Raw genomic sequence first — 24933 nt, 5'->3', positions numbered from 1 at the left:
GGTTAGATTCAAAGAAAAATGTTATCGCAATACGATCAGAAGGGCATACGCCATGCTGAATCGGCGAGGAACTAAGAAAGCAAAGAGGTAGGTTGATGTCATGGGCAGGTCGAAGTTGTGCCGGAATCGGGCGTGGGGTCACATGTAGGTCACGTGGTGTCATAACTATTGTTTATGTACTTTCTTCATCTTTTCAACAGTTAACTAACTACAACATAGCTAGTTAACTAGTTGGAGATTTTTACTTGCAGATTATACTGGCAATAACCGTGGACCCCCAGGTCCCAGATATAACTGCTAGTTATACTTAAACACAGACTACATCAACTTATGTGCTAAGTCTTTGACACATTGTCACACGACTCACTCCATTTGTCGTCCGGTCTAAGCTCATGAAGCCAAGCATTACACCCGGAACACCTTTGATAAGGAAGCGTCAGCGACAGGCGTGCGTGCGTAGCTGTGACCTATAGCGGTGCATTTGCATTCATCAGGCGACGAATATATATTCTGTTACATAGGTGAGCAAGTCAGAGTCTGAGGCCCTATGTCTATCTATCAAACATAGGCACACAATTATGTTTCTACATGCTATATAGTGGTAGATTTAGGACATAAAGCAATTGGTACTTATACAAATTTATTCAATAATACTCTACAATATACTCCATCTTCTCTTCAAAGATTGACAACTTCACCACTTGCTCAACTGTTTCAAGATCGCCCGCAAATCACTTCATGCTTACGTAGTAAGCAATATTACCCTCTGCGAATACTCATACAGACGTCGATGTATTCTTAGATCAACCCTCCTTCAGAGGGTTGATCACCGGCAGCCTTAACCTCCCCAGAAAAGCGGCCGACACTGAGTGAATCATCTGCTCCATCGATAGCAAAACGATGGAGACGAGGCGCCGCGGGCTCGTCAGGGCCCTCGGGTTCCGACAAGGTACTCGCGTGATGCACAACCCCATTTCCATTGGGGACATGGAGAGGAGGAACATCACCGGTCTCAGTCCCTTCGTCCGACAAAGGAGAGACAGTTGAAGAATCTCGGTCCTGCGAATGGGCGGGAGACACCCCAACCCCATGGATTTCTTGAGAACTGATGGAATCAGTATCGGTACGGTTTTGTACAGCCAGGGGCAAGCTGGGTTGCGACTGCGACTGGGGGGCAACGACGGAAACTTGGCTGTTCTCGTTGGAGTTGGGCTCAGATGCGTTTGGTCTTTCTGGATGCGGATCTTGTACAGAAGCTGAGGTTGGATTAGCAGGTTCATGTAACCTAAGAGGTTGGAAGAAGGCCACCATACGCGGATCCGGGTTCTGACTTTCTGCAGCATCTTGACCTGGGTCTTCCGAACTTTGTTCTGATGCATAAGTTGGGTCCGAAACAACAGTCTGCTCTGTCAATGATGGAGCAGCCGATGGGGTTAGAGCAGCTGGCAGGCGTGAAGCAACCGGCGGGTTTGTGGCAGCCGGCGAATCCGGGCTAACCGACGAGTTTAGAGAACTAGCTGAGCTTGGATCAACCGGGAGCGTCTGAGGAGCCGGTGGGTTTGTGGCAGCCGACGAATTCGGGGTAACTGACGAGTTCAGAGAACTAGCTGAGCTTGGATCAACCGGGAGCGTCTGAGGAGCCGGTGGGTTTGTGACAGCCGACAAATCTGGGGCAACAGGTGGATTGGGAGCAGCCGACAAGTCTGGAGCAATCGAAGAGTTTAGAGTACTAGCGGAGCTTGGATCAGCCGTGAGGGCTGGAGGATCCGGTGGGGTTAGAGTACTCGCTGAGTCTGGAGCAGTCGCGATATTTGGACCAGTGGGTAGACCCGAAGCATCCTGTGCATTGGATGAAACAGGCGCAGTGGATGCGTCTGAATTTGGGCGCCGCGGCAGCCAAGGGAGGACGGGCAGAGGAAGCATGGTACCCTCGAAGGCGGCAGGTTCAATTCTTACGATATGTGCACCGCTGTCATTCAAGATCATGTAGGGAGGGGTTCGGTGCCGCCTTCCGAGTGGGACTGACATGGGCTCCAGGTCATCAGGGCGAATGCCGGCAATTAGTTGCTGCCGGATAAGCCATGCTTGCATAATGCGTTCTCGAGAATAAGGGGTGACACCCTCAGGGAATGGGGCAGGGCCGAATGAAAATCTGTCAGGATTTCCCCAGTCGGTATACCGGGGTGGCTCACGTGCTGGCATGGCAGTAGGTGGCATGGGGTTTGGAGCAGAAGAGGATTCGACCCGGCTTGCTGTAGGGTAGGGGGAAGGAGGCCGATGGTGATGAGAATGGTCCCTAGCGGCAGTATCCGTGGGATCCGGTGTTTCAAAATGAACATGCGGAATCGGCCCAGATGATTCGGCTGCAATGGGATCCTGGGTTCCATGTTGCTCACGCACGCCCATCGCGGATGGCCGTAACCCATGATCGGCACCGGCATTGTACGAGGGTTGGCTGAATTCGTTGGTGAATTGCGAACTTCCTTGATAGGAGTCATCAACCATCCCAGAATCTTCATCCTGGGACTCGTCGAGCATCTGAGAAGCTTCATACTGGGATTCATTAATCTGGTGTTGTTGTTGAGAATTGACCGTCCCAGAAGCTTGATTCTGGGACTCGTTGGTCCCAAAAACAGCTTGGTGCCAGGCTTCAATTTCCCTGCGCGCATTTACTCGAGTGGTCTCGTTGAGCCTTCGTAGTCTCTCAAGATAAACGAAGAAGTCGGGGTGCACAAGCTGTTCAGAAATGTCAGAAGTGTCAGTGTCGAAGTCAGCTGCCAGGTGTGCCTGGATAATGTCAAGGGTTGTCTGAGGGGGAAGCCATGAGGGCCCAGACCCAGCAGTATTGTTGGTAGTGGTGGGCTCGTTGGAAAAGTTGGGGGTATCGCCGTCGTCTGAAGAGGGACTAGAGAGACTCGGGGAGCGACAAAAGGCTGAACGTCGAGTGTGGTCCCCCATTGTGTTGAAATGTAATCTTGCTTCTTCAACTCCATGTCAGTAAGTTATATGATTGATTCAATCAGACACGTTTAGCATACCTGCAATGATCACCGTTGTCTGGGCAGGTACTTGACAAGTTTAAGTGCGGGACCCCTTTTGTTTTGCAAACAGATTAGTGTCACGTCTCAGGCATTAAACAAGTATGCGTAGATGGGATCAGAAGGGATATCATATCATGTTTTGTTTGGAAGAAAATCTGTGATATGCATAGGCGGCTGGTGATGTATATAGCACACATAAAGGAACTGGGATCAAATCGCACGAGACTTACAGAAATAGATAACACCGATGCCACTCTTCAGTGCCTGTGAGGTGGTGTGTGTGGTAAGAGACAACAAGAGGTAAGGAGGGACAGGGACGTGGGTGTGGTTGTGGATGTGGATGTGGATGTGGACGTGACTGGAAGATGCACAGGCACGTGAAATGCAGCAGAAGAAGCGCAAAGAAGCACAAGTAGAGGCAATCAGTAGATTGCAAGAAGTACTGGAAATGAATAGAGTAAGATTTTGAATGATTCGAATGAGAATTCGAGAGTTGGGTGGAGAGTTAGGTGGTAGAGGAGAGATGAGACAAGAATAAAGAGTTTGTTAGAGGACGGATTTAAAAGAGGGAAAACAATGTCAGGTTTGTGTACGTGTAGGAGGACATTGTCACATGGAACGATTAACGTAGTCAGAGGCCCTACATGTGTCTTCAGCGCATCAAGCACTCAGAGATCAAAGTACCTACCTACATACCCACACATGGACAGGTAGCAAGTATCAGTCACCCTTCATCAAACCTTGGAAAGCTTGAGTGGTCAAAGCCCTAAGACAGCCCAAACAATTCTATAGAAATCGACTGTAGGCCTCTAACTGGACGTCTATGCTGAACGTCGACACACTACTATGGGAGCTTTGCTTTTCTGTTCTAGACGAGGAGAAACAAGAGATCTGAACAAAATTGTACATTGGTTCTAATACATACATCGTATCTAAGTGGATAGCTCCCCGAAATCCTACTAAGATGCTCGTAAGCGGCATGAGATTAAGTGTTGAAACAGCCTTGCCGGTGCTATCTAGTGAGATTAAGATCTCAATAGACTGCTCAGCAATGGCCTCTTTTGCGGTTGTGTTAGTATGTCAGGGCATAGGGCATAAGGGGATAGGGAATGAGGGGGGTTTATTTTCTTCTCCAGACCTATCATAGGCCGAGGAAGGGGATGTTCGCCATTTCCCGTAAAGCCATCAGCTCTACAACCAGGGTGTGAGCTTCATGGACAAGGGAAGCATGACAAGACACCAGGGCAAAGATTTGCCTGAGTATGTGCAGGAAAGCCGAGATGAGAGAAGACAAGAAACACCAATCCACGCTTAACATGTAAAGTAAAAAGCAAGACCACCCAAAACCTGTTGAAAGGTACCCAAAACTCCAAGAAAAAATCCAAAAATCAACAACCTGTGTTCAGGTTGGGCAGATGGGGAAATGGGGCATTATCTCCGGTTCAACAGAGTCAAGAACTCTTCGCGAGTCTTGGCGCTGGACCGCATACATCCCAGCATACAGCTGGTAGTGGTGGTGCTGCTAACCTTCTGCACACCACGCATAACCATGCAAAGGTGGGAGGATTCCATAACGACACCGACGCCACGAGGCTGGAGGACCTCTGAAATGGCTAACGCGACTTGCTTGGTCAGACGCTCCTGGACCTGGAGTCTGCGAGAGAACATCTCTGCCAGGCGAGCCAGTTTTGACAGACCAAGGACACGGCGGTCAGGAATGTATCCGATATGCATCTGTAAATTGTTAGAATGATTGCCACCACGGTATCTTTATATATAGCGATCCTTACCTTTCCGGTGAATGGCACCATGTGGTGCTCGCACATCGAGAAGACATCAATGTCCTTGACAATAACCAACTCATCGTGATCCTCGTGGAAGACAGCGTTGTTGACCAAGTCCCGAACATTCTCCTCATAGCCCTTAGTGAAATAGAGCATGGCCTGGGCATATCGCATGGGGGTCTCGCGAAGTCCCTCTCTTTCCGGGTCCTCGCCGATACATTCCAGGATTGTGCGGATAGCTCCGGACATCTTCTCAAGTCGTTGTTCGGTCTCCTCCGGCGTCGACTCCTTCCGCTGTCTGGTTCCCGGGCCTAGCGATTGTGGTTAGAGGAATACACCAATAGAGTGGTATCCACCGATGGGGTTGGTATCACTAACAAGGCCAGCTGAGACCGTCAAAGTCTATGGGCGGGGTCAATGTGTAGGGGCTAGCAGGTCGGCTGACAGTTGTTGAGGGCGTCAATGGGGCGGCCGCATCCCGGGGATCGCGGGGAGGGTCATTCAAGGTGGGACTACATCCCAGAGATTAGCAATGAAATGTAAAGTGCCATGTTCCCCGATATTGATATCATTATATACATACTGCACTGGTGCCACACTGCGGATTGGCACAGAAGCATTGGAAACGGCCTGGGTGGGGGCGGCTCCAGTTTCCTCAGTTTCGGCCTGGGTCTCGGTCTTGGTGTCGGTCTTAGTCTCAGGAGATTCAAATTCAACGGGAATTCGGGGTTCAAAAGAGGAGCGAATAGATGTACTCAGACTCTCGCGCTCACGAGAATCACGGCCACCTGTTGAACGTTGCAGCGGGGAGCTACCGTTCAACATGTGGGACGGAATGGCTGAAACCCTGGGACTTGTAGGGGAACCGGAACCCATGATGGAGATTATTTCAAAAGTGAAGTTGATAGAAAGTAGAATATGTCACCTTCCAAGATGATATATAAATAATAAATGAGTTGAACATATGAACTAAGGTCAGACACAATTTTTTTTTTAAGCAAACGGCACTAACTTTCTTCTATCCCCCTCATCGCCCCCCACCAATCGCCACCAATCACATCCCACCGGAATGATGACATGCTCCCCGCGGCCAGTATAACAGATTCCCGGCCTGAATAGTATATGCATACCTACATAACTATGTAGGTAGATCTCCAGAGCTATGTTCCAAGGTTGTACTATATGAATCCTGGACTATATTAGAGCGTGGTACAGAACCTATTCCTTACTCTATTCGTCACACATCTCATATACTCTTGTCGTTAGCGTTATGTAGTGGAATGTGCGGGAATGCACTCTAAACCCTGTAGCGAGAAGCATCTTGAAATAGAGTAACTAATAATGAAAGGAATAAATACGGAATTCACTAAGCGGTCCTGAAGTCTACAAGCATTATAGTTAGCTGTTATATAACTTAGTTAATATATATCATGGCGTGGCTAGGCTGGTGACCATGGGCAGTGACATGTCCTATATACATACAACATCTAGAGATATTAATCAGGGTTAGTGGGCAAAACATGTCGCTAGCAACAAGGGTTATAGATGAAATGGTGTTTTTAATGATTACTCGCTATGGTCTTAATTCACGTATACCAAGGAAGCACCCATATGAAGAAAAATGACTGGACTGTAAGTCCGGTAGAACTAAAATCACGCCTCAATTTCTTCTGTTGGGACATCCTCCAGATCCTTGCCCACAATTGCATCTGCTACCTTCCATACCTGCAGTAGATTGTCCTCAGCCGCGGAACAGAGAACCCACGGGTCACTTAGGTTCCAGCTGAAGTCTGAGATACGGTTCGTGTGTCCACCATGCATAAACAGACTAAGGATTAGGTCAGCCAACAATTCAATGCATGAAATGAAGCAGGGAAAAAGATGTCACTTACAGTTCTGGTGGCCCATCTTGAGCATCCTCAGGGGTTTGCTCCTCGCCTGCCCGGCTGAGGTCCCAGAACATGATCTTGCGGTCGTAACTGGAACTTGCCAGGACCGACTCCTCAAATGGATGCCACGAGATAGATTGCACCGAATCAGTGTGGCCCTCCAATGAGTGGAGCTTCGCTTTCAGGTTGCGGAGATCCCAGATACCGATAGTCTTGTCGGCGGAACCCGTGGCCAGAATCGTCTCGGAGGCCGGGTTGAAGGAGATTGAGTTGATGGCATCGCGGTGCTGACCTTCAGCCGAAGCAGCCGCGCGAGTGGAATCATCGTGGCGGGTATCGAGGATTTGAAGCGTGATGTCATCGGAGACTGTTCCGATGAGAGAGGAGTGGAGAGGATGGTGTTGAACGTCGTTGACGATCGAGGAGTGGTGTGTGAAAGTGCGGCTTGGTCGGACTGCCTTGTTACCCTTGGTGTATGTAGTAATGTCCCTGATGAGCTCCATTAGATGCTAGTCACAACAAATCTTGTGTTTTCATGTTGCGCTCGCTTACCAAAGTCGAACAGTCTTATCCTCACTGCCCGTTGCGAGGTGACCTGCCAGATGGGGGTTCCAGCTAAGCCCGAAGCCTTCAGCTTCATGGCCCAGAAGCTCCATTTGAGGGTTCACTGTGCCGGTTGGCAAGCTGGGGTGCTTAGAGCGATCCCAGATCATCACCCGACCATCTGTGCACATTGTAGCAATGATATTCGGGTTCTGTGGCTGATACCGGGCCTTGTTGACCTCACCCTTGTGATCGATCTTTTGCACAATATTGAACTTGATTTCCATCTGCGCCTTCTTTGAACCGCCGCCATAGCCTCCAATCTCTCCTTTCTCTTCGTCATAGTCTTCCGGGTTTGGGGCATTAGGGTTTGGAAGTTGCACCTGGGCAATCTGAAGGTAATTCTGCGCATCACCAGTGGTATGTGTGCCAATGAGGAGACGGTGGGTTGAGTAGGGCTTGTCTGGGACTCTGAAGATAGACTCGGTTAGGTTGATGATTGGACGGGCATGAGTTCGGGGGCATACTCTTGCTTATCTGGAAGCCACTGGGTTGTAAGAGTTGGCCATTCTAATGCTGTGCTCAGGATCATATCATAGAGGAAGGGCGCATTCTTCTTCCATGTTTTGTACTCTGTTCTCAATCAATGTGATTAGATATAACCGTAATTGATAGAACTTGAGAGAGGTGGAGCAAAGTTACCTTCATTGATCGCCTTCTCATCAGCATGTTCATGATCCTGATCCTGATCCTGGTCCTGATCTTTCTCGTGCTCGTCACCAACACCTAGACGTTGATTAGATTGAGATTTTAAGTAGTGCGCAAGGACATAAATGCTCACCAGCATCGTCTTCATAAGGATCCATGACTTTAGTGTGGTATAGACCAAGCAGTATATTGAGATCACTAGGCAACGGAACTCGAACCACAGAGAAAGAGTGTGTGAAGCAAACAGGTAGGCGGAGGAAAGCTACGCGCAAGAGCGCGTTAATGAGCGCCGGGAGACCTACAATGGCACTAGCCCCAATTAGTAGGCGGTGACTGAGCTCCGCTGACTCTTCAATGTTCACATCGTGGGGACACCTGCTTTCTTGCATCATAGAAAACTGAAAAGCGTCAGTTTGGCGTTACTAAATTCTTCTCTTGCTTTTTTCCCCCTACCCCTATATCTTTCTTTGGGTACCACTTTGCTGGCGCAGTATCTTGTCCAAGATCCCTTCATTGGATGATTTCACCTTTCGTCGCAACTCTACTTCAGTCCTTTACGAGTACCCCTCATACGATCTCTCAACTCTTACGATAAATTACCTGCTGACTCCTTCCTTGACAATATTGTCTTCGATTCAACCCAACCTTCATCATGGGTGTCCCGAAATTCTTTCGCTGGCTGAGTGAGCGGTATCCGTCAATCTCGATGCTGATCGCAGAGAACCGGATACCCGAATTCGATAGCCTATACCTCGATATGAACGGCGTTATTCACAACTGTACGCATAGTGACAGCGATTCCCCGACGTTTCGCATGACGGAGGATCAAATGTTTATTGCTATCTTCAATTACATTGAACATCTCTTTGGCAAGATCAAACCCAAGAAACTGTTCTATATGGCGGTAGATGGTGTTGCGCCTCGCGCTAAGATGAATCAACAACGCGCTCGTCGATTCCGATCGGCTCTGGATGCAGAAAACGCGAAGGAGAAGGCCATCCAGCAGGGCATGGAGATGCCAAAGGAAGATGCCTTTGACAGCAACTGCATCACCCCGGGTACCGAGTTCATGCACAAATTGACGAGACAACTCAAATACTTCATCAACAAGAAAATCTCGGAGGACACAGATTGGCAAGGTGTGGAAATTGTGCTTTCTGGCCACGAGGTTCCAGGAGAAGGCGAGCACAAGATTATGGAATACATTCGTTGCTCGAAAGCGCAGCCCGACTATGAATCCAATGTTCGCCACTGTCTTTACGGTCTGGACGCCGATCTAATCATGCTGGGTCTTCTCAGCCATGACCCTCACTTCTGCCTTCTTCGAGAAGAGGTGACCTTTGGTCGCCAAGTATCCAAGAAGCCCAAGGAACTGGAACATCAAAACTTTTATTTGTTGCATCTGAGCGTGGTCCGGGAATATTTGGAATTAGAATTCCAAGAGCTAGAACAAGAAGGTGTTCTGGATTTCCCATTCGATATGGAGCGTGTTATTGATGATTTCATTCTCATGGCCTTTTTCGTTGGCAACGATTTCTTGCCTAGCCTTCCAAACTTACATATCAACGAGGGTGCCCTTGCTCTTATGTTCAAGCTCTACAAGGAGGTGCTGCCAAAGATGGGCGGCTACATCAACGAGCAGGGTGTTGTCAATGTGCAACGGTTGGGTATGCTCGTAACCGCACTGAGTGCTGTGGAATACCGATTCTTTGAGGCGGATAACTCCGATGCTCAATGGATCAAGTCAAAGAAAGACTCAAGCATTGATTATTCGAACTCGCAACAGAAGAAAGAGCTTACGCTCACCCCCTCTCAGAAGGAGATCCTCAAGACGGTCAAGAAGTACGTTCTGAACCGGTCTGACAAGGCCTCTGAACCTCTTGACCTCCCTCCTACACTTCCAGCTCGTGATCGAACTTTCGTCGAACAGCTTGCTGATGAGCTGCGGTTGTCTTGGTCCTCCCTCGACGATGAGAACGGTGATCGATTCATGAGGCTCTCATTGCCTCCGACCCAGGGTGATAGTGATGACGACGAAGAGGATGAGGAGGCATCGATGGCTGTTCAGCGTATTATTCGGAAGTACGAGAAGGCCAAGATTCAGGAGATGACGGCCGAGGAAGCGGAGAAGGCCGCCCAGGAGAAATATGACGCGAAGTTCCTTGAATGGAAAGATAAGTATTATAGGACCAAGTTCGGTTGGGGCCTCGACAACAAGGAAGAGATGAAGAAGCTGGCACAAAACTACGTGCAAGGATTACAGTGGGTCTTGTTCTACTATTACCGTGGCATTGCATCGTGGCCCTGGTTCTTCCAGTACCACTATGCCCCTATGATCTCTGGTTCGTATTACTAGATATCTATCTTGTTGGGTTGTTTTGATTGTTGACGATGGAACAGATGTGAATGATGGCCTTGGTGCAGACATGGACTTTAAATTGGGACAGCCTTTCCGGCCCTTCGACCAGCTCATGGGTGTCTTGCCTGACCGCAGCAAGAAGATTGTGCCTACTGCGTATTGGGACCTGATGACCTCGCCTGATTCCCCCATCTACGATTTCTACCCTCGTGATTTCGATCTTGATATGAACGGGAAAAAGATGGAATGGGAAGCCGTTGTCAAGATCCCATTTATCGACGAAAAGCGGCTGTTGGACGCCCTTAAAACGAAAGAAAACCATCTTTCCGCGGACGAAAAAGCAAGGAACGAATTTGGGGCCTGTCTCAAATTCACCTATTCCCCAGAGGTGAACTTCGTTTACCCCTCCTCAATGCCTGGTGTATTCCCAGATCTTCCTAGCTGCCGTTGCATTGAGAACATCTTCGATCTCCCCGTCATGGATGGTTTGGTGCCCTACGCTGGCTTAATGGACGGCGTGCACCTAGGCAAGGCCGCGCTTGCTGGCTTCCCTAGCATCAAGACACTTCCGCACCATGGTCAATTGGGTTTCCACGGCGTTTGCGTGTTCAATCAAGACAGCCGCAATGAGAGCCAGGTTATTACACTCCTCGATCCTGGAAGCCGGTCGAGCGTTGAACTGGCTAAGACGAAGCTTGGGAAGCGTGTCCATGTGGGTTATCCATTCTTGCAAGAAGCTCTTGTGGTTCGCGTCTCGGACGAATTATTTGATTATGTTCTTCCTGTCGGAGAAGAACACCCTTTGTCTATTCCTCACACCCCTCAGCAAATTGAGCAGTGGAAGAGGAAGGCCAACAAGATTGAGGGCACCTACAGCAAGCGTCTAGCAATTATCATTGGTGATGTCGAATCTCTGGTCCACATCCAACTTCTGAAGGGCATGAGCAAGACCGACGATGGAGCCACAATCAAGGAATTCGGTGATATACCCGGCCTAGAGACAGACTATGCTTTACAGGTGGTTGTTGATGATGTGATTAATCCTGATCAACGTTTCATTGAGCGGGAAGCTCTCTCTATCCAAGAAGAATTCCCTGAGGGCTCTCGTGCCTTCTTCTTGGGTGACTTCAACTACGGAAGACCTGTGTATGTTGGCGGACACGAAGATGGAAAGGTGAATGGACTAGTCGCGGCTGTGAAAGGTCGCGAGCCAGAATTCGGTCGAGAGCGTGTTAGGGTATCTGAGCAACTTTGCCCGTACATGCCTTCGTACGCTGTTGCCCGCAGTCTTCGCCTCAATCCTTTGGTACTGGCTAAGATTACATCTTCCTTTACTGTTGACATCGAAGGCCAACGTGCGAACCTCGGTCTTAACCTGAAGTTCCAGGCAAAGCAACAGAAGGTTCTTGGATACTCCCGTCGGGGAGAATCCGGCTGGGAATTCAGCCAGAAGGCGGTGGAGCTGATTCAACAGTACATGATCAATTTCCCGGAATTCATTGCTGGCATCCAACGCAACCCTCAAAGCGACCGTTATTCTCCGACTGATTTCTATCCCGAGGAAATTGCCGCCCTCAAGATGAAGGAGATCAAGGATTGGCTCAAATCTATAGAAGCTAAGAACTTCGAGAGAGTGCCCCTCGATGCTGAGCAGCTTGACTCGGATATTGTGATGTTAATTGAGCAGGATGCCGACAATCTGAATGCGTCACTGCCAGATATGCAACCGAAGAAGGTTCGGGGTGTACCCCGAAGTGCCCTCCTAAAGCCTGCCGATGTCGAGCACCGTCTCGGAAACCAAAGCTTCAGGCTTGGCGATCGGGTTGTGTATGCCCAAGATTCTGGTAAAGTGCCGATCGCTACTCGTGGCACAGTTGTCGGTCTCACCAGAACCTCGCGAGCTCTTCTGCTTGATGTTGTCTTTGATGTGTCGTTTATGAGCGGCACTACACTAGGTGGCAGATGCTCACCATTCCGTGGTCAAACTGTTTTGGCATCTTCCCTCCTCAACATCTCCAACCGACAACTTATTACCAGTTCCCGTGCTACCGCTAGCCAGCAAACCCAGCAGACGCAGACTCCTTTGACAGTTGCCGGATACGGCGCCCCTACCGGCCCCCACGGACAGGGACAATTGAAGAACGCAACTGCCCCTCCGCCCCTGAGAGGCTCCTTCCGAGGAGCTGTCGCCGGACAGGTCAATGGCGCTGGACGTGGAGGTCGCGGGGGTCTGGGTCTCAACAACGGACAGCAGACTACTCTCCCTTTCCGTCCCCATGCCAATGGTGGCGGTGTCCCCCCGTGGTCCCCGTGGCGGCGGTCGTGGAGGTACCCGGGGTGGATATGTCGCAATGGATAACAGTGACCCCAGCGAGGGTGTTATCCAGCACAACCCCAACTTCCGTCCGCAGAACTACTCTCACGTTCCGCCACCGCAAGGATTGGATCGAGGACGTGGGCGTGGTCGCGGTCGTGGTAATGGTTTCCGTGGCAGAGGAGGTCGTGGGCGAGGTGCGCCCCAACCCACCCCCCAGTGAATGATGCACGTGGCTTTTAAGAGAGAAGATATTATGAAATGATTGGATTTGAACCCTGTATGTATATGGATACTTTAGATATATCTGCACTTAGTCTGGACGTGTACGTCGAGGCAGTGCTTATATCTATTGCAGACGAATGTACGATGGAATTGAAACCAAACTCGATCCTCGTATTTCCCAGTCTGGGATCTTTTAGACATAAAGGAGAACCGTAACATGTAGATAAAATGAGCATGGCATTGCGTATCGACCTCTGGTAGCCCTAAACAGCAACATTCCCCGAAGGTCTCCGTTCTCCCCTTCTACTCAAAGCCCAATAGGCCTTTTCCGAAACAGCATCTCCGTAGTCATATTCGGAAGAATATGCTCCCCAACTACAACGTTACGAGGTCTCTTCCCATCCAGATCATGAACAAACTTGAACTCGTAGTCAAGGATGATGCGACTCAAGATCGCCTTCAGGGTATTCGCCGCGAAGAACCGACCAGGACACGCCTGGAGCCCGTACCCGAAATGCATGTTGGTATTGGTGATAGAAACGAAATGGGCGCCAGACATGGGCTTCTCGGCTTGCATAACCTCGCCAGCACCATTCGGCATCGCATCGGACTTTGCTAGCTCGGGGTTCAGAACAAATCGGTCCTCGGGGTTATGACACCAGCGGAATCCGTCGAAGGCCATTGGGTTTTTCATGAAGGCAGCATCTTTGCTAATCGGACCGGCAGCGAAACAGACATGTGTTTCTACTGGAAGAACGAGGCCGTCATGGAGCGTGATGCGTTCTTTGACGATGCGGTGGAAGTTCACTAGATGACGCCAGGTAGGTTAGCTAGAGACACGATATCGAATCACGAGCCTGCCTCCGACTCATTGTACGGCGCAGTCATAAGAAGATATCCGCAATACTCACATTCACCAGGCGGAGCAAACCGTTGAGATTCGCGCAAGAAGCTGTCCAGACGGGACTGCTCCTTAAGCGCGCCCTGAGTCGCATTATACCAACCGTTAGGTAGAGTTCGGCTCATTTCCTCGCGCAGGGGCTCAAGGTATTCGGGTCTAGTAACCAAATCAAAGAGACAGTGGCACAAAGCCATCGTGCTGGTGTGCGTAACCGCCAGTGTGACCAAAAGCAGCATGTGATGCGCCAGGGTATCCGGTTCGAGTTCCTCATTCCTTTCCCTACCTAGATCCATCATCCACTGCAAGAAGTCGTCTGGCTTGGTATAGTTGGGATCTTTAGCCTGTTCTGCCAGTCTGCGTTTATGAATCATCGGAATAAAGAGGTTCTTCGCGTAGCGCAACTGCTTCTTCATTGTCCGGACGCTGGGGAGGAAAGGCGCTACGATGGGACGGAGGTATTTGGGGACTGGACGGAGGAGGAGAATGGTGATTCCTACGTTCACGGCGTAGTTGCTTGCGACGTCGAGCCATTCTTTGTTTTCGCGGAGGACGTCGCCGGCCATCATGCGAGTTGTCGAGAGGGCGATTAGTCGCGTGAACAACTCGCATGGATTGATTTGAACCCAGGTGTCTGTGTTCGAGACGTCTCTGTCAGTATCCGAGTTGTTCGCCTGGGAGGTCCCACAACGTAGCGTTCGTATATCACACCTTCGCATCCTGGGAGGGCAGTGTCGAATGCTGCTCGTAGCTCGTCGATGACACCGGGGACGACACGGCCTGTTCGTTTTGATATATGTTAATTATATGGTCTTGCATGAGGTCGAAAATAAGAAAAGCAAGTGAGATCAGTACTCAGACTTGGCGTTAACTTTTTCCGCACGGTCATAGCAGGTAAAAGGGTATTGATGATGATGTTGGTATATTGACCCAACGCGTTCTATAAAGGACTGTATCAGCTCCAACCTCTCAACGTAACGTAGCACAGATAAGCTCATGAGATTACTTCATATTGGGCATGTAGAGAACTGAGTTTCGAAGGAGGAAGATGTCTCAGTTCATCCTGATATTTCACTGGCAAAACGATGACTTCTCCATCGCCGGTGAGCAGACGAAATGGAGTATCCTTGTACTAAAGATTGCAGATGTCAATAAAAGGTAACCGATTAACTTTTCAGTATACTGCGCACCTTTTCATATCCTTCACTGATCATCGAAGCAGCTTTGGGATAGTAGATGAGTCGATTGATGAAATCCGGTAGATAGGCATTGTACTTGACAGTTGGGACATGTCTCAAACTGGAAGATGGTGGTCGGCGAAGGAGATAGAGCACTACAACCAACACCCCAACGAGGGGCCAGAAGGGTAGGCCGGTCATCTTCAGACTTTGTTGATGAAATCTGGCTTTTTACAGCAGATGGGGAAAAGGTACTTAGATAAATGATCCCCCGGAGCCTTGGATTGTCCGGGAATATTGGAACCGGGGAGATTAAGAGAGTTGTTGGGTGGTAAGAAAGAGTAAGAAAAGTAATGAGAGGGTGGCACAGGAGACAAGTCGGATAGTATTAGGAAGTAAGACTTCCTTTATTTTAAGAAAGGGCGTTTGCTAAAGGCGAAAAAGATGGACAAAGGGTCCGTTTGAAGGTCCGTTTGAAGGTCTCAGAGAGCGGAACTTGGAGTATATTATTCACACACACAAGGCCGGCAAAGACCTCTCTCTGTCTATTTCCCTTTTTTGGTCTTTGCTATATACAAAACGCCTGGCTCAGATGCAAGTAGACACATACACGAAGAAAACCCCCATAAGACAATCATTCAAAGCCAACCCAATCACCCTCTTCCTCGTCAGCATCGACCATCTGGTCATCAGGAACCTCAGCATCCTCGGTTTCCATGGCCAACAGAGCACTGCTGGTTTTCTTGTTTCCAAGAACGGGCTTTGAGAGCAGGTAGTTGAGATCGTAAAGGTTCTTTTCCGTCAACCGCTTCAGATTTTCACGGATATCATCGACAGCCCGCTGAACGGCGCGAAGCTCGGTTGCGAATGTACCTGTGTTATCTTTGAAGTAGCGACCATGGCTGCTGAACAAAGACTCGATCCACATGAGGTTGAATTCAAGATGGGGAGTTTCTTCGGCGGCATGTGCAACGAATCGGAGAAGGCGAGGTAAATAGACGGAGGGCACGGACCGAACTACATGGGGAATATCTGACGGAGGGATCGCTTCATATACGACACGAAGTAGCTTTTGTTCGTTCAATCGGAAGGCCATGATAAGAGCTTTGAGGAAGGTGTTCTCCTCGTCCACAGTGTCGGATGTGGCGGCTGTCTTAGCAGCATCTAGCGTGGCAATGATGCTGGATGGTGTGATTGTGATGTCAAGATCATAGGGATCAAAGATGAAGTCAGTATCCAAGCTGTAAACAAGGAGACCTTCCGTAGAGGCGGCACAGAATGCTCGCCCAGTCGGTGCGAAATCCACAGATGTCACGCGGACTTCTGGGCGTGTGGTGCGCGCACCGGCATCGCCGCGTCTTGCGCCAGGAAGAGTGCTATCAACACGATCATCGTGATCAGAAGCTTCGCCGGTCTCGTCAATCAGAGCACGGGGACCAGCTTCAGTCATGTCACGACTGTTCAGGATCTCCTGGGTACCATCGATCGAGGTGTTGACGGAGACGGTGAACTTCTTGATCAATGACCCAGTTCCAACATCATACAAGCAGATATACTTGCTGTTGCCACCGGCCAGAATGCAGCTACCGTCTGCGCTGTATGTGATTCGGTTGAACGACTTGGTGCCTGCGGCATTGGCAGCAGTACGGCGGTCGGCCACTCGGCGTCCTCCAGAGACGTCACGGCGACCGTCAACACCTCCTTGTTGCACAGCATCTTCAACGGACCAGAAGGAAAGCTGACCGTCAAGGGTAGATGCGGCGACCTGTTGCCCATCTGGGCGGAAAGCCACACTGAGAATATCTGACATGAGCTGGAGAGGTTCACTAGTCTGTGACCGGCCGAAGATGCTCCAGATGCGGACTGTGTGATCCCAACTTCCACTGACAAGGTGGTTGCCATCGGCAGCGAAAGCAAGACTGGAAACCGGACCCTCGTGGCCAGAGAGCTGGTCAAGCAATTGACCAGTCTGGACGGACCAGACGTGGATGTCGAAGGAGTCCGGTGAACCGGCACAAATCACTTCTCCACTGGGGTCCACGGCCAACGAGGAGAATGACAGGCGGGATGGCGCTGTGAAGGTTCGGAAGTTACGGTAGCGAATAAGATCCCATGCACGGATAGAACCGTCCAAAGATGCTGTGAACAACACACTTCCCTTCTTCGCAAATTGACATGCGGTCACTCCACTGGTGTGTTCCGTAAAAGTGACAATGCAGAAGCCTGATTTGACATCCCAAACCTTGATTTTGCCGTCATCGGCAGCCGTGACGATTCTCTGACCGTCCGGTGAATATGCGAGGGCGTTCATAGAATCAAGGTGACCTTGTTGTTTGAGGATATATGACTCGGATTGCCATTCCCACACCAGCAACTGACCGTGCTTAGACGATCCGAATCCTAGCCACTCGCCTGATTTGTTGATTGTCACAACATCGATATTGCTCTGAGAGACACTGGAGGGGGAAATGTTAGCCACATGTGGAAGGGAGGGTGTCACAAACTAACGTACCTCAATTGATGGATCATATTGAACTCTGGCAGGTCGTAGAGCCCGAATAGACCGTTTGAAAACCCTACCACCAGAAGGTTTGTCGGCGCATGGAACGCAGCACAGTTGACCTTGGCGTCATTCTGCATGAAGAAATCCTTCTTGACGATCCTCCATCGGGCATCGGAAATGTCCTCCATAGTTTCCTCGTCCTTTTTCGTGACGTACTCCCAGCGGAAGAGTGCGCCATCTTGGCTGACAGTGTAAATCTATGGATACAAAAAATTAGTATGGTATTTCCAAACCCAATTTCCAGGAAGTACCTACCATTTCTTGTGTCGCATTGAAATAGGCAGCCACCACGCCCTGTCTGTGTCCCGCCAAAGTGGTCGGCTCGAAACCTTCTTCCGGGTCCATGCTCCATACTCGCGCCGTCAAATCCTTGGCGGCAGTGAGCAAGAAGCGCGAATCGCTGGACCATTCGACACTTTCGATATTGTCAAAGTGGGCAGCAAGATCCCGGTGTAGAACGAAGGGTGCAAATTCAATCTCGCCATTAGTTTCGGTGCCGGGGGTAGAGGGTGTCTGCCAGATTTGCAGGCGTCTTCCGACGCCGACAGCGAAATGTCGGCCGGACGGGGAGAACTTGAGTGCAGAAACTCGTCCTTTGAAGGAAAAGTGGTGAATGGCAATGCGCCGTTGGAAATTGGTCAAAATTGCGCGACCATTTTCATCCACAGTCAACAAAAGATTACCCTTGGGCGAAAGATCGAGACGGTCGATGTTTGTACGGTGCGAAAAAGGCAGGGTATAAGAAGTATTTCTATAGAACCAATTATAAGCGGACTGGTTTCCAAACCACCAAACGAAGAAACACCAAGCAATACATACTGTATCAGATCAAAGACCGAGACTCGATTGCCTACTGGCGAAAGCAAGCATGTGCCATCGGGAGTAAAGAGAAGATTTCCTTTGCGATATACCGTCCCCAAAAGGTTGGAGAACTAAAATTGAGGGTGTTAGTAAGAAATTTAATAATCAGGGCATGCTGGTAATCGCATGCGACCAACAATCCAAGCGTAGTATATACCTTGAAGTCTGTCTTCATTTTGGCTGTCGGCGATCTCAAAGATCAAAAAATTAGAGATAATTCCACCAGCTACCGTGATAAGAGACTTCGGATCATCCATGCCCCGATTCCGGACCCAATTAGTACTAGTCCATCACGCTAAACCCAGATAGGCAAGGCGAGTGTATACTCCAGAAAACGAAAGGAGATTCAGGGGGAAGCAGCGACGGGCAGTTCGAGAGACAATCCGATTTCACATTCGTTCCTCCTTTTCCCTTTTTTTTTTCTCCTAAGGAGTCGACTTATTCTCTCTTCTCAATACTGGTATTCTACACCAGGGGTCTCTTCTTCATCTTCTTTTTTTTTTGTTGATTCCCCAATTGTTTTTAATTCCCCCTCCCCTATAACCCACCATGTCGACCTCAGAGACCGCCACGCCGATTGGCATTGCCAACGTAAGCTATTAGGAACGCCAGCATTCCCCTTATGATATCTTGAAGCTAACCCATCATTTTTGATACAGCTCCCCAACCAGCGGTGTGTACCTTTGAATGATTACGGTCGATAACGAGGAAAGATTCTAATCAAGCTTGTATAGTCACAAGATTGTCGCAAAGCGGGGTGCAGCCTTCACTATTATGGTGTGTTTCACAGAGAGGAAAATGCACGGCGCATTCTGATGCTAATGGTGCTTCGATCAGGTTGCCGGAGAGTCGGGATTAGGAAAGACGACCTTCATCAACACCCTCTTCTCCACCACCATTAAGAACTATGCCGATCACAAGCGCCGCCACCAGAAGCAGGTTGACCGAACCGTGGAGATTGAGATTACCAAGGCTGAGCTCGAGGAGAAGTTCTTCAAAGGTGCGACCCAGATACCTTTCGTGTCGGGGGAGAGGTTTCGACTTCCGCATTTTCGACGGCTAACAGGTTGTCGATTTTCTAGTCCGCCTCACCGTCATTGATACCCCTGGCTTCGGAGACTACGTGAACAACCGTGATTCATGGCAACCCATTATCGAGTTCCTGGATGACCAGCACGAGTCGTACATGCTCCAGGAGCAACAGCCCCGCCGAACCGACAAGATCGACATGCGTGTGCACGCCTGTTTGTACTTCATCCGCCCCACCGGACACACCCTGAAGCCTCTCGATATCGAGGTGATGAAGCGCCTGAGCTCCCGTGTCAACCTGATCCCCGTGGTTGCCAAGGCTGATACCCTGAGCCACGCGGATCTGGTGCGCTACAAGGATAGAGTGAGTGGAACGGGTGCACGAGGAGAGTCGAGAATCCGGACTAACAGGTGATTAGATCCGCGCTGTGATTGAGGCCCAGGGCATCAAGATTTACTCCCCGCCCGTCGAGGAGGACGACGAGCACGCTGCTTCCCACGCCCGCAGTCTTATGGCTGCCATGCCTTTCGCCGTCATCGGTTCTGAGAAGGATGTCAAGGCCAACGATGGTCGTGTTGTCAAGGGTCGTCAGTACGCTTGGGGTGTCGCCGAGGTGGAGAACGAGGACCACTGCGACTTCAAGAAGCTCCGCTCGATCCTGATCCGCACTCACATGCTCGACCTTATTCACACCACGGAAGAATCGCACTACGAGGCCTACCGTGCCCAGCAGATGGAAACCCGCAAGTTTGGCGAGGCCCGGCCACGCAAACTCGACAACCCCAAGTTCAAGGAGGAAGAAGAGACTCTGCGCAAGCGCTTCACCGAGCAGGTCAAGGTCGAGGAGCAGCGTTTCCGCCAATGGGAACAGAAGCTCATCTCAGAGCGCGACCGTCTCAACAAGGATCTGGAGGCTACCCACGCAGCGTATGTTCCGGACTATGGTTCATGTGGATATATTGCTAACCGATTACAGCATCAAATCCCTCGAGCAGGAGATCGAGGGTCTGCAGGGTTCCAGCACCCGCAGCCACGGACGTCGTTAGGATGTTGCAATTTTACCGGGAGTCGACCCGGATCGTTCAAAAGGGGAGTAGTCGAACCATGCTCTTGTTTTTTCTTCTCTTTTGAGTACTCTATGTCTTGCCGTTCGCGCTTGGAAGCACCTTTGTCTGAGTGCTTGGTTCGTTTTGTTTGTTATATCCATTTACCGCTGGTAGCTAGCGATGGTGTGTCTACAACTTTGATAATAACTTCTTCTGTATTCCGTATGAAATACAGAATTAATTCTTGTGAACTCATAGATTCGATGTAAATTAGTAATTTCTAGTGTTTCTTTTTTTTCCAACTCTTGAGGATTCTCTATGTGGGACTTGGGAAGTTGAAGCTCCGAGCTCCATCCCGCATTCTCTAAACTCCACCAATTCCTTCTCTCCACCAACTCAACGGCCATGCCCCGGACAATATTCCCAACCCGACATATCCACACTCTTAAAACACACAATGGTAAGCCTGGGATATACCCAGACGCCGTCCAAACCAAACCCCCTCCTCCAAAACCCAAGCGCTAATACCTTCCAGGGCCCGTCAACGCGGTAACCTTCTCAAGCTCCGGCGGCACCTACGTCCTCACAGGTTCCTCAGACCGAGCAGTCCACCTTTCGCGCGCAGTTCCGAACAACTCCAATAGTCTGACAACAGTCGAGACCACAACCCCTATCCAAAAATACGAAGCGCATGGCTACTCCGTCCTGGACATCGCCGTCGCAGCCGACAACGCGCGCTTCGCCAGCGTAGGAGGCGATCGCCAAGTCTTCCTCTGGGATGTCGAGCAAGGCACCACGACCAAACGATGGTCAGGTCACAACAGCCGAGTGGAAGCCGTGCAATTTGCCGGTGATGGCGACTCCGTCGTAGTAACTGGTAAACGCCACAACTCTTCTTTTCCCCTCCTACCCAGCATGCAAAAAACTAACATCCTCCTCTCTCCCCTCTTCCAGGCAGCGCAGACACAACAATCAACCTCTGGGATACCCGCTCCTCGAGCTACAAACCCATCCAAACACTCACGGAAGCAACCGACACAGTCTCGACACTACACGTGCACATGGGATCTTATTCAATAGCAAGCGGCAGCTACGACGGCCACGCACGGATCTATGACGTGCGAACCGGAAAAACGACCGTCGACGTCCTCGCGCATCCCGTGACGAGCGTGCGCTGCTCCAGCGACGGGAATGCCCTGCTAGCTTCGACGCTCGACGGGTATATCCGCTTGCTGGACCGGATGGATGGGAAGGTTCTTAATGCTTTTTCGGGGGAGAAGACGGTTGCGGGTGGTATTGGGAAGCCGAAGCATTCGTATCTGAATTCGGAGCTGCGGGTGCGTTCCGTTTTTGCGATGGGGGATGCGGTTGTGCTGAGTGGGAGTGAGGAAGGGACGGCCGGGGCGGCGGCGTTTGCTTGGGATGTTGTTAAAGGGGAGGTTATTGCTGCTGTGCCTGTTGGGGAGAAGGTTAAGGCTGTCAGTTGTGTGGCGTGGAATGAGGGTGTTGGGGATTGGGCTGCTGGGTGTTCTGATGGTAAGTACTGTGGTGTGTTTTGGGGGGGGTGCTCGGTGTACTTGTGCTGACTGTTGTTTCAAGGGACTGTCAGGGTCTACGGATGAACTTGGGTCATTTGGTCTAGATGTCTCGGATGAGGTCTCAGACAAGGCTATCATGACGGGGTGACACATCCTCCCCTCGTGTCGACGTCCAATGTCACGGCTCTTAAACTACTACACGCCACGTTATGCCACCTGCCGAACAAGGACGGAGTACGGAATCTGATATGGACTAGCCAGCTCTGTGGCGGTCTTATTGCGCTCTGGAAATTTCCACTGAACGTCATACTTCAATTGGCTTGAGGATGCGGTCATTTTAAACAATAATTTGGAAGAAGATAGGGATGCCTTGCAGACCAGTGGATATCTATGTCGGTCCAAGTTTTCGCCCTGGAGCCAGGAGCATTGGGCCTGTATATTATGCCCAACACTGTTATATCAATAATGAGATACGAAATTAATCAAATAGTCATCTTGCTTTATGCTACTTTGTGTATTTTTGTATTTTCTTAAAAGATTCTAGATTGAATGTGTGGATGGTGGTGTTTCTCCGGGTATATATATCTCGACGGACTTCGTTGATATTTATTTTATAACAAAATCTCAGATTAACATAAGTAATATACCCATATTAATAGTCAGAACACTCGGCCAACTCATGTCATGACCGATAGAGTAATATTATCCATTAAAAATATAAAAACAAACAAACTTTTGATTCCCCAGACGCCACATCAACACATGCACACATTCAAAACATAAGTCATACCAAGGCGCCAGTGACTATAAAATCAACCCCAAAACCATCCAACTCAACCCCGCTGTCTTGGACTATCCGGCGGAGTCTGCGACTCGAACCCAATACCATCAAGCCTAGGCGACTGCATCCTCTCCTCCTCAAGCGCACCAATAGCCCTCCTGAGCTCATCCTCACCAACAATAATCGTGCCAGCACGCGCGGTACTCAAAAAGCTAATCTCAACAGCATCGACAACATCCACATCAGGTTGTAGATGATGCGTGGAGAGCGGCAAGGGCAGCAATCCATGGGAGGGAGCAGAGGCGGACGACGTATCGATCGAGAGAGCAGCAAAACGAGCGCCGAAAGAATCAAACAGACCAGGGACGGATCCGACGATGCTGCTCACGCCACTGTTGATGGATGCTGTGTGCGACGAGAGTGGGATGGTAGCTGCTGTGGCGAGACGGCCTGCGACGCCGCAGACGATGCCTGATGCTTCGAGGGGCAGGTCGCGGAGGTCTAGGGTGATTGGGATTAGATGGTCTTCTTTTGAACCGAGGAGGAGACCGGAGCCATCTTCGTAGATGGGTGTTCCGCCTGGAGAGACGGATTGGCGTGCGAAGCGGGGGAGGAGACGCTTTTCTAGAAGTAGGGAGGCTGCTGGGTCGAGGGCTGCCAGGGTTAGGGATAGGAAGCGTGGTTCGTCGAGGAGGAGCACTGTTGTTAGGGCGTCGCGGATGATGGACATTGAGGATTCTTGGCTGTGGTATTCGTGGTGGGCTGCGCATTGAACTAGACGGAGGGAGTCGTCTACGGAAGGGGTGATTTGGTGTTTTCGGAGGTTGTTGAAGGTGCGGGTTTGGAGTTCGCCTAGGGTTGACGGTGGGGGTGTTCCTGGTGGGATGAGGTCGCTGAGTCTTCTTTCGGTTGTTGGGCTTAGTGGGGTTGTGATGAAGGCGGCTGAGGTGTTGTTGAATTGGAAGCCTCTGTTTTCTAGCGCGGAGATCACGCTTGCTTTGCTTTGTTTGGGGACTACGATGTAGTCGGAGAAGTAGGTTGAGATGAAGAAGATGGAGCTTTGGGGGAGGTTAGTATGGGTAGGCTTTTTGGAAAATATATAGGTGAGGTATTGGGAGTTCACATACATGCCAGCCAGGGCAAGTGGACTGGTTAATTCCAAGACTCGTTTGCCGGCCTCGAGGCCTTCGCCGAGGACCTGCATGGCGATATAGTCATTTTCACTCACGATCAGACGGGATCGGAGTGAGTCATCTAATTGGTCGAGTTGGTCCATGACCGGGAGGAAGTATTTATCGACCAGACGTCTAGGACACATGACAGAGACTTCGACTGGAGTGATAGAGAGGTTCATGAATGCAGGTGCTTTATACGAGTCATGCTCGAAAGCGGTTTCGAAATCATCAAATGAAGGATTGTCATCTTTCTCATCTTTCTCATGTTCCAGTGGTGGAATCTCATCAAAAATGAGTCTTAGAACAGACTTTAAAAAGTAGGGGTACAGCTCCAATGGGATGTGTACAAGGACCACACATTCCTCCTAGTTATTGGGTTAGTAGGTGTTGTAGGCAAGTAGCATGGATGACTCACTAGGAAGTGCACTTGTGCATCGATGAGAGTCATTGATTGATCCATATCATGAGTATCATGAGTTATATAGTCATGGAACACGAGAGAGAGAGGATGTGATGTATATGTAGTAGTTGTACCTTTTTGAGGATTTGATGAATCAACCACACACTATTACGCCATTGAGGCTCGATGATGCTATTTGAAGCGAGGAAGCGCCATCAACCGATGTCGTCAGTGGCAGAGAAGATTTGCATAGATGTTTAAAATATGTTGTATGTTGTAAATCGTTCAAATTCTTGTCAACTGGTGTGGGGGGGTAAAGGGAAAAGAAGATGGAAGTTGAAAAAGAAGTCAAAGTGGGCAACTCCCCCTCTCTCTCTTCTGTTTTTCTTCTTTTCCCAACTATTCCCCCCTCCTATATATTTTCCCTCTCACTTATCTTCAACTAAAAAAAAAAACGATTTGACTAAACTAAATCTTATCGGACAGTTCATCTTTTAATTAACCCGCACGGACACTCACCTTGTTCCTGGTCCTTTTTTTTGGTTTTTTTTTTTGTGGGGGCTTTAGCTCTCTTTTTACCCCGACGCTTTCCGAGTCTCG

At 49.8% G+C, this 24933-nt stretch overlaps 10 protein-coding genes across 10 annotated transcripts; 3 read left to right on the top strand and 7 right to left on the bottom strand.

The window, feature by feature from the left end:
• Nucleotides 1-798: 798 nt before the first annotated feature.
• On the bottom strand, nucleotides 799-2958 carry N7516_001702 (uncharacterized protein; the record flags this gene model as incomplete). The annotated part of the gene is made up of 1 exon (XM_057214422.1): nucleotides 799-2958. One exon carries the CDS (start codon nucleotides 2956-2958, stop codon nucleotides 799-801), a length of 2160 nt encoding a protein of 719 aa, XP_057076305.1.
• An 869-nt stretch (nucleotides 2959-3827) lies between these two features.
• N7516_001701 (uncharacterized protein) lies at nucleotides 3828-4186 on the bottom strand (the record flags this gene model as incomplete). The annotated part of the gene is made up of 2 exons (XM_057214421.1): nucleotides 3828-4099; nucleotides 4180-4186. 2 exons carry the CDS (start codon nucleotides 4184-4186, stop codon nucleotides 3828-3830), a joined length of 279 nt encoding a protein of 92 aa, XP_057076304.1.
• A 286-nt stretch (nucleotides 4187-4472) lies between these two features.
• Nucleotides 4473-5701, bottom strand: N7516_001700 (GTP cyclohydrolase I; the record flags this gene model as incomplete). The annotated part of the gene is made up of 4 exons (XM_057214420.1): nucleotides 4473-4775; nucleotides 4832-5136; nucleotides 5204-5337; nucleotides 5409-5701. The coding sequence occupies 4 exons, from the start codon at nucleotides 5699-5701 to the stop codon at nucleotides 4473-4475; spliced, it is 1035 nt and encodes a 344-aa protein (XP_057076303.1).
• Nucleotides 5702-6463: 762 nt separating this feature from the next.
• N7516_001699 (WD repeat RBAP46/RBAP48/MSI1 family protein) lies at nucleotides 6464-8354 on the bottom strand (the record flags this gene model as incomplete). The annotated part of the gene is made up of 6 exons (XM_057214419.1): nucleotides 6464-6653; nucleotides 6718-7203; nucleotides 7267-7728; nucleotides 7785-7890; nucleotides 7960-8043; nucleotides 8099-8354. The coding sequence occupies 6 exons, from the start codon at nucleotides 8352-8354 to the stop codon at nucleotides 6479-6481; spliced, it is 1569 nt and encodes a 522-aa protein (XP_057076302.1). The 3' UTR covers nucleotides 6464-6478.
• A 263-nt stretch (nucleotides 8355-8617) lies between these two features.
• N7516_001698 (chromatin-binding exonuclease XRN1) lies at nucleotides 8618-12861 on the top strand (the record flags this gene model as incomplete). The annotated part of the gene is made up of 3 exons (XM_057214418.1): nucleotides 8618-10307; nucleotides 10366-12634; nucleotides 12687-12861. The coding sequence occupies 3 exons, from the start codon at nucleotides 8618-8620 to the stop codon at nucleotides 12859-12861; spliced, it is 4134 nt and encodes a 1377-aa protein (XP_057076301.1).
• A 309-nt stretch (nucleotides 12862-13170) lies between these two features.
• On the bottom strand, nucleotides 13171-15140 carry N7516_001697 (cytochrome P450; the record flags this gene model as incomplete). The annotated part of the gene is made up of 6 exons (XM_057214417.1): nucleotides 13171-13670; nucleotides 13775-14395; nucleotides 14473-14541; nucleotides 14617-14701; nucleotides 14768-14893; nucleotides 14952-15140. 6 exons carry the CDS (start codon nucleotides 15138-15140, stop codon nucleotides 13171-13173), a joined length of 1590 nt encoding a protein of 529 aa, XP_057076300.1.
• A 433-nt stretch (nucleotides 15141-15573) lies between these two features.
• N7516_001696 (snoRNA-binding rRNA-processing protein PWP2) lies at nucleotides 15574-18538 on the bottom strand (the record flags this gene model as incomplete). Its single annotated transcript, XM_057214416.1, has 5 exons — nucleotides 15574-17395; nucleotides 17452-17699; nucleotides 17758-18253; nucleotides 18322-18434; nucleotides 18521-18538. The coding sequence occupies 5 exons, from the start codon at nucleotides 18536-18538 to the stop codon at nucleotides 15574-15576; spliced, it is 2697 nt and encodes an 898-aa protein (XP_057076299.1).
• Nucleotides 18539-18912: 374 nt separating this feature from the next.
• aspC (septin CDC12) lies at nucleotides 18913-20688 on the top strand (the record flags this gene model as incomplete). The annotated part of the gene is made up of 7 exons (XM_057214415.1): nucleotides 18913-18954; nucleotides 19023-19036; nucleotides 19098-19140; nucleotides 19201-19363; nucleotides 19446-19756; nucleotides 19812-20320; nucleotides 20370-20688. The coding sequence occupies 7 exons, from the start codon at nucleotides 18913-18915 to the stop codon at nucleotides 20437-20439; spliced, it is 1152 nt and encodes a 383-aa protein (XP_057076298.1). The 3' UTR covers nucleotides 20440-20688.
• A 156-nt stretch (nucleotides 20689-20844) lies between these two features.
• On the top strand, nucleotides 20845-22061 carry N7516_001694 (WD40 repeat domain-containing protein; the record flags this gene model as incomplete). The annotated part of the gene is made up of 4 exons (XM_057214414.1): nucleotides 20845-20899; nucleotides 20975-21316; nucleotides 21394-21975; nucleotides 22039-22061. 4 exons carry the CDS (start codon nucleotides 20845-20847, stop codon nucleotides 22059-22061), a joined length of 1002 nt encoding a protein of 333 aa, XP_057076297.1.
• A 749-nt stretch (nucleotides 22062-22810) lies between these two features.
• On the bottom strand, nucleotides 22811-24381 carry N7516_001693 (ACT domain-containing protein; the record flags this gene model as incomplete). The annotated part of the gene is made up of 3 exons (XM_057214413.1): nucleotides 22811-23816; nucleotides 23886-24298; nucleotides 24349-24381. The coding sequence occupies 3 exons, from the start codon at nucleotides 24379-24381 to the stop codon at nucleotides 22811-22813; spliced, it is 1452 nt and encodes a 483-aa protein (XP_057076296.1).
• Nucleotides 24382-24933: the final 552 nt, after the last annotated feature.

The sequence above is a fragment of the Penicillium verrucosum genome, assembly GCF_028828655.1.
Source record: "Penicillium verrucosum strain IBT 35672 chromosome Unknown utg000001l_segment0_segment0, whole genome shotgun sequence".
In the NCBI taxonomy this organism is placed as follows: domain Eukaryota; kingdom Fungi; phylum Ascomycota; class Eurotiomycetes; order Eurotiales; family Aspergillaceae; genus Penicillium; species Penicillium verrucosum.
The sequence above is the reverse complement of the archived record's forward strand: the minus strand, read 5'-3'. Positions and strand labels throughout refer to the sequence as shown.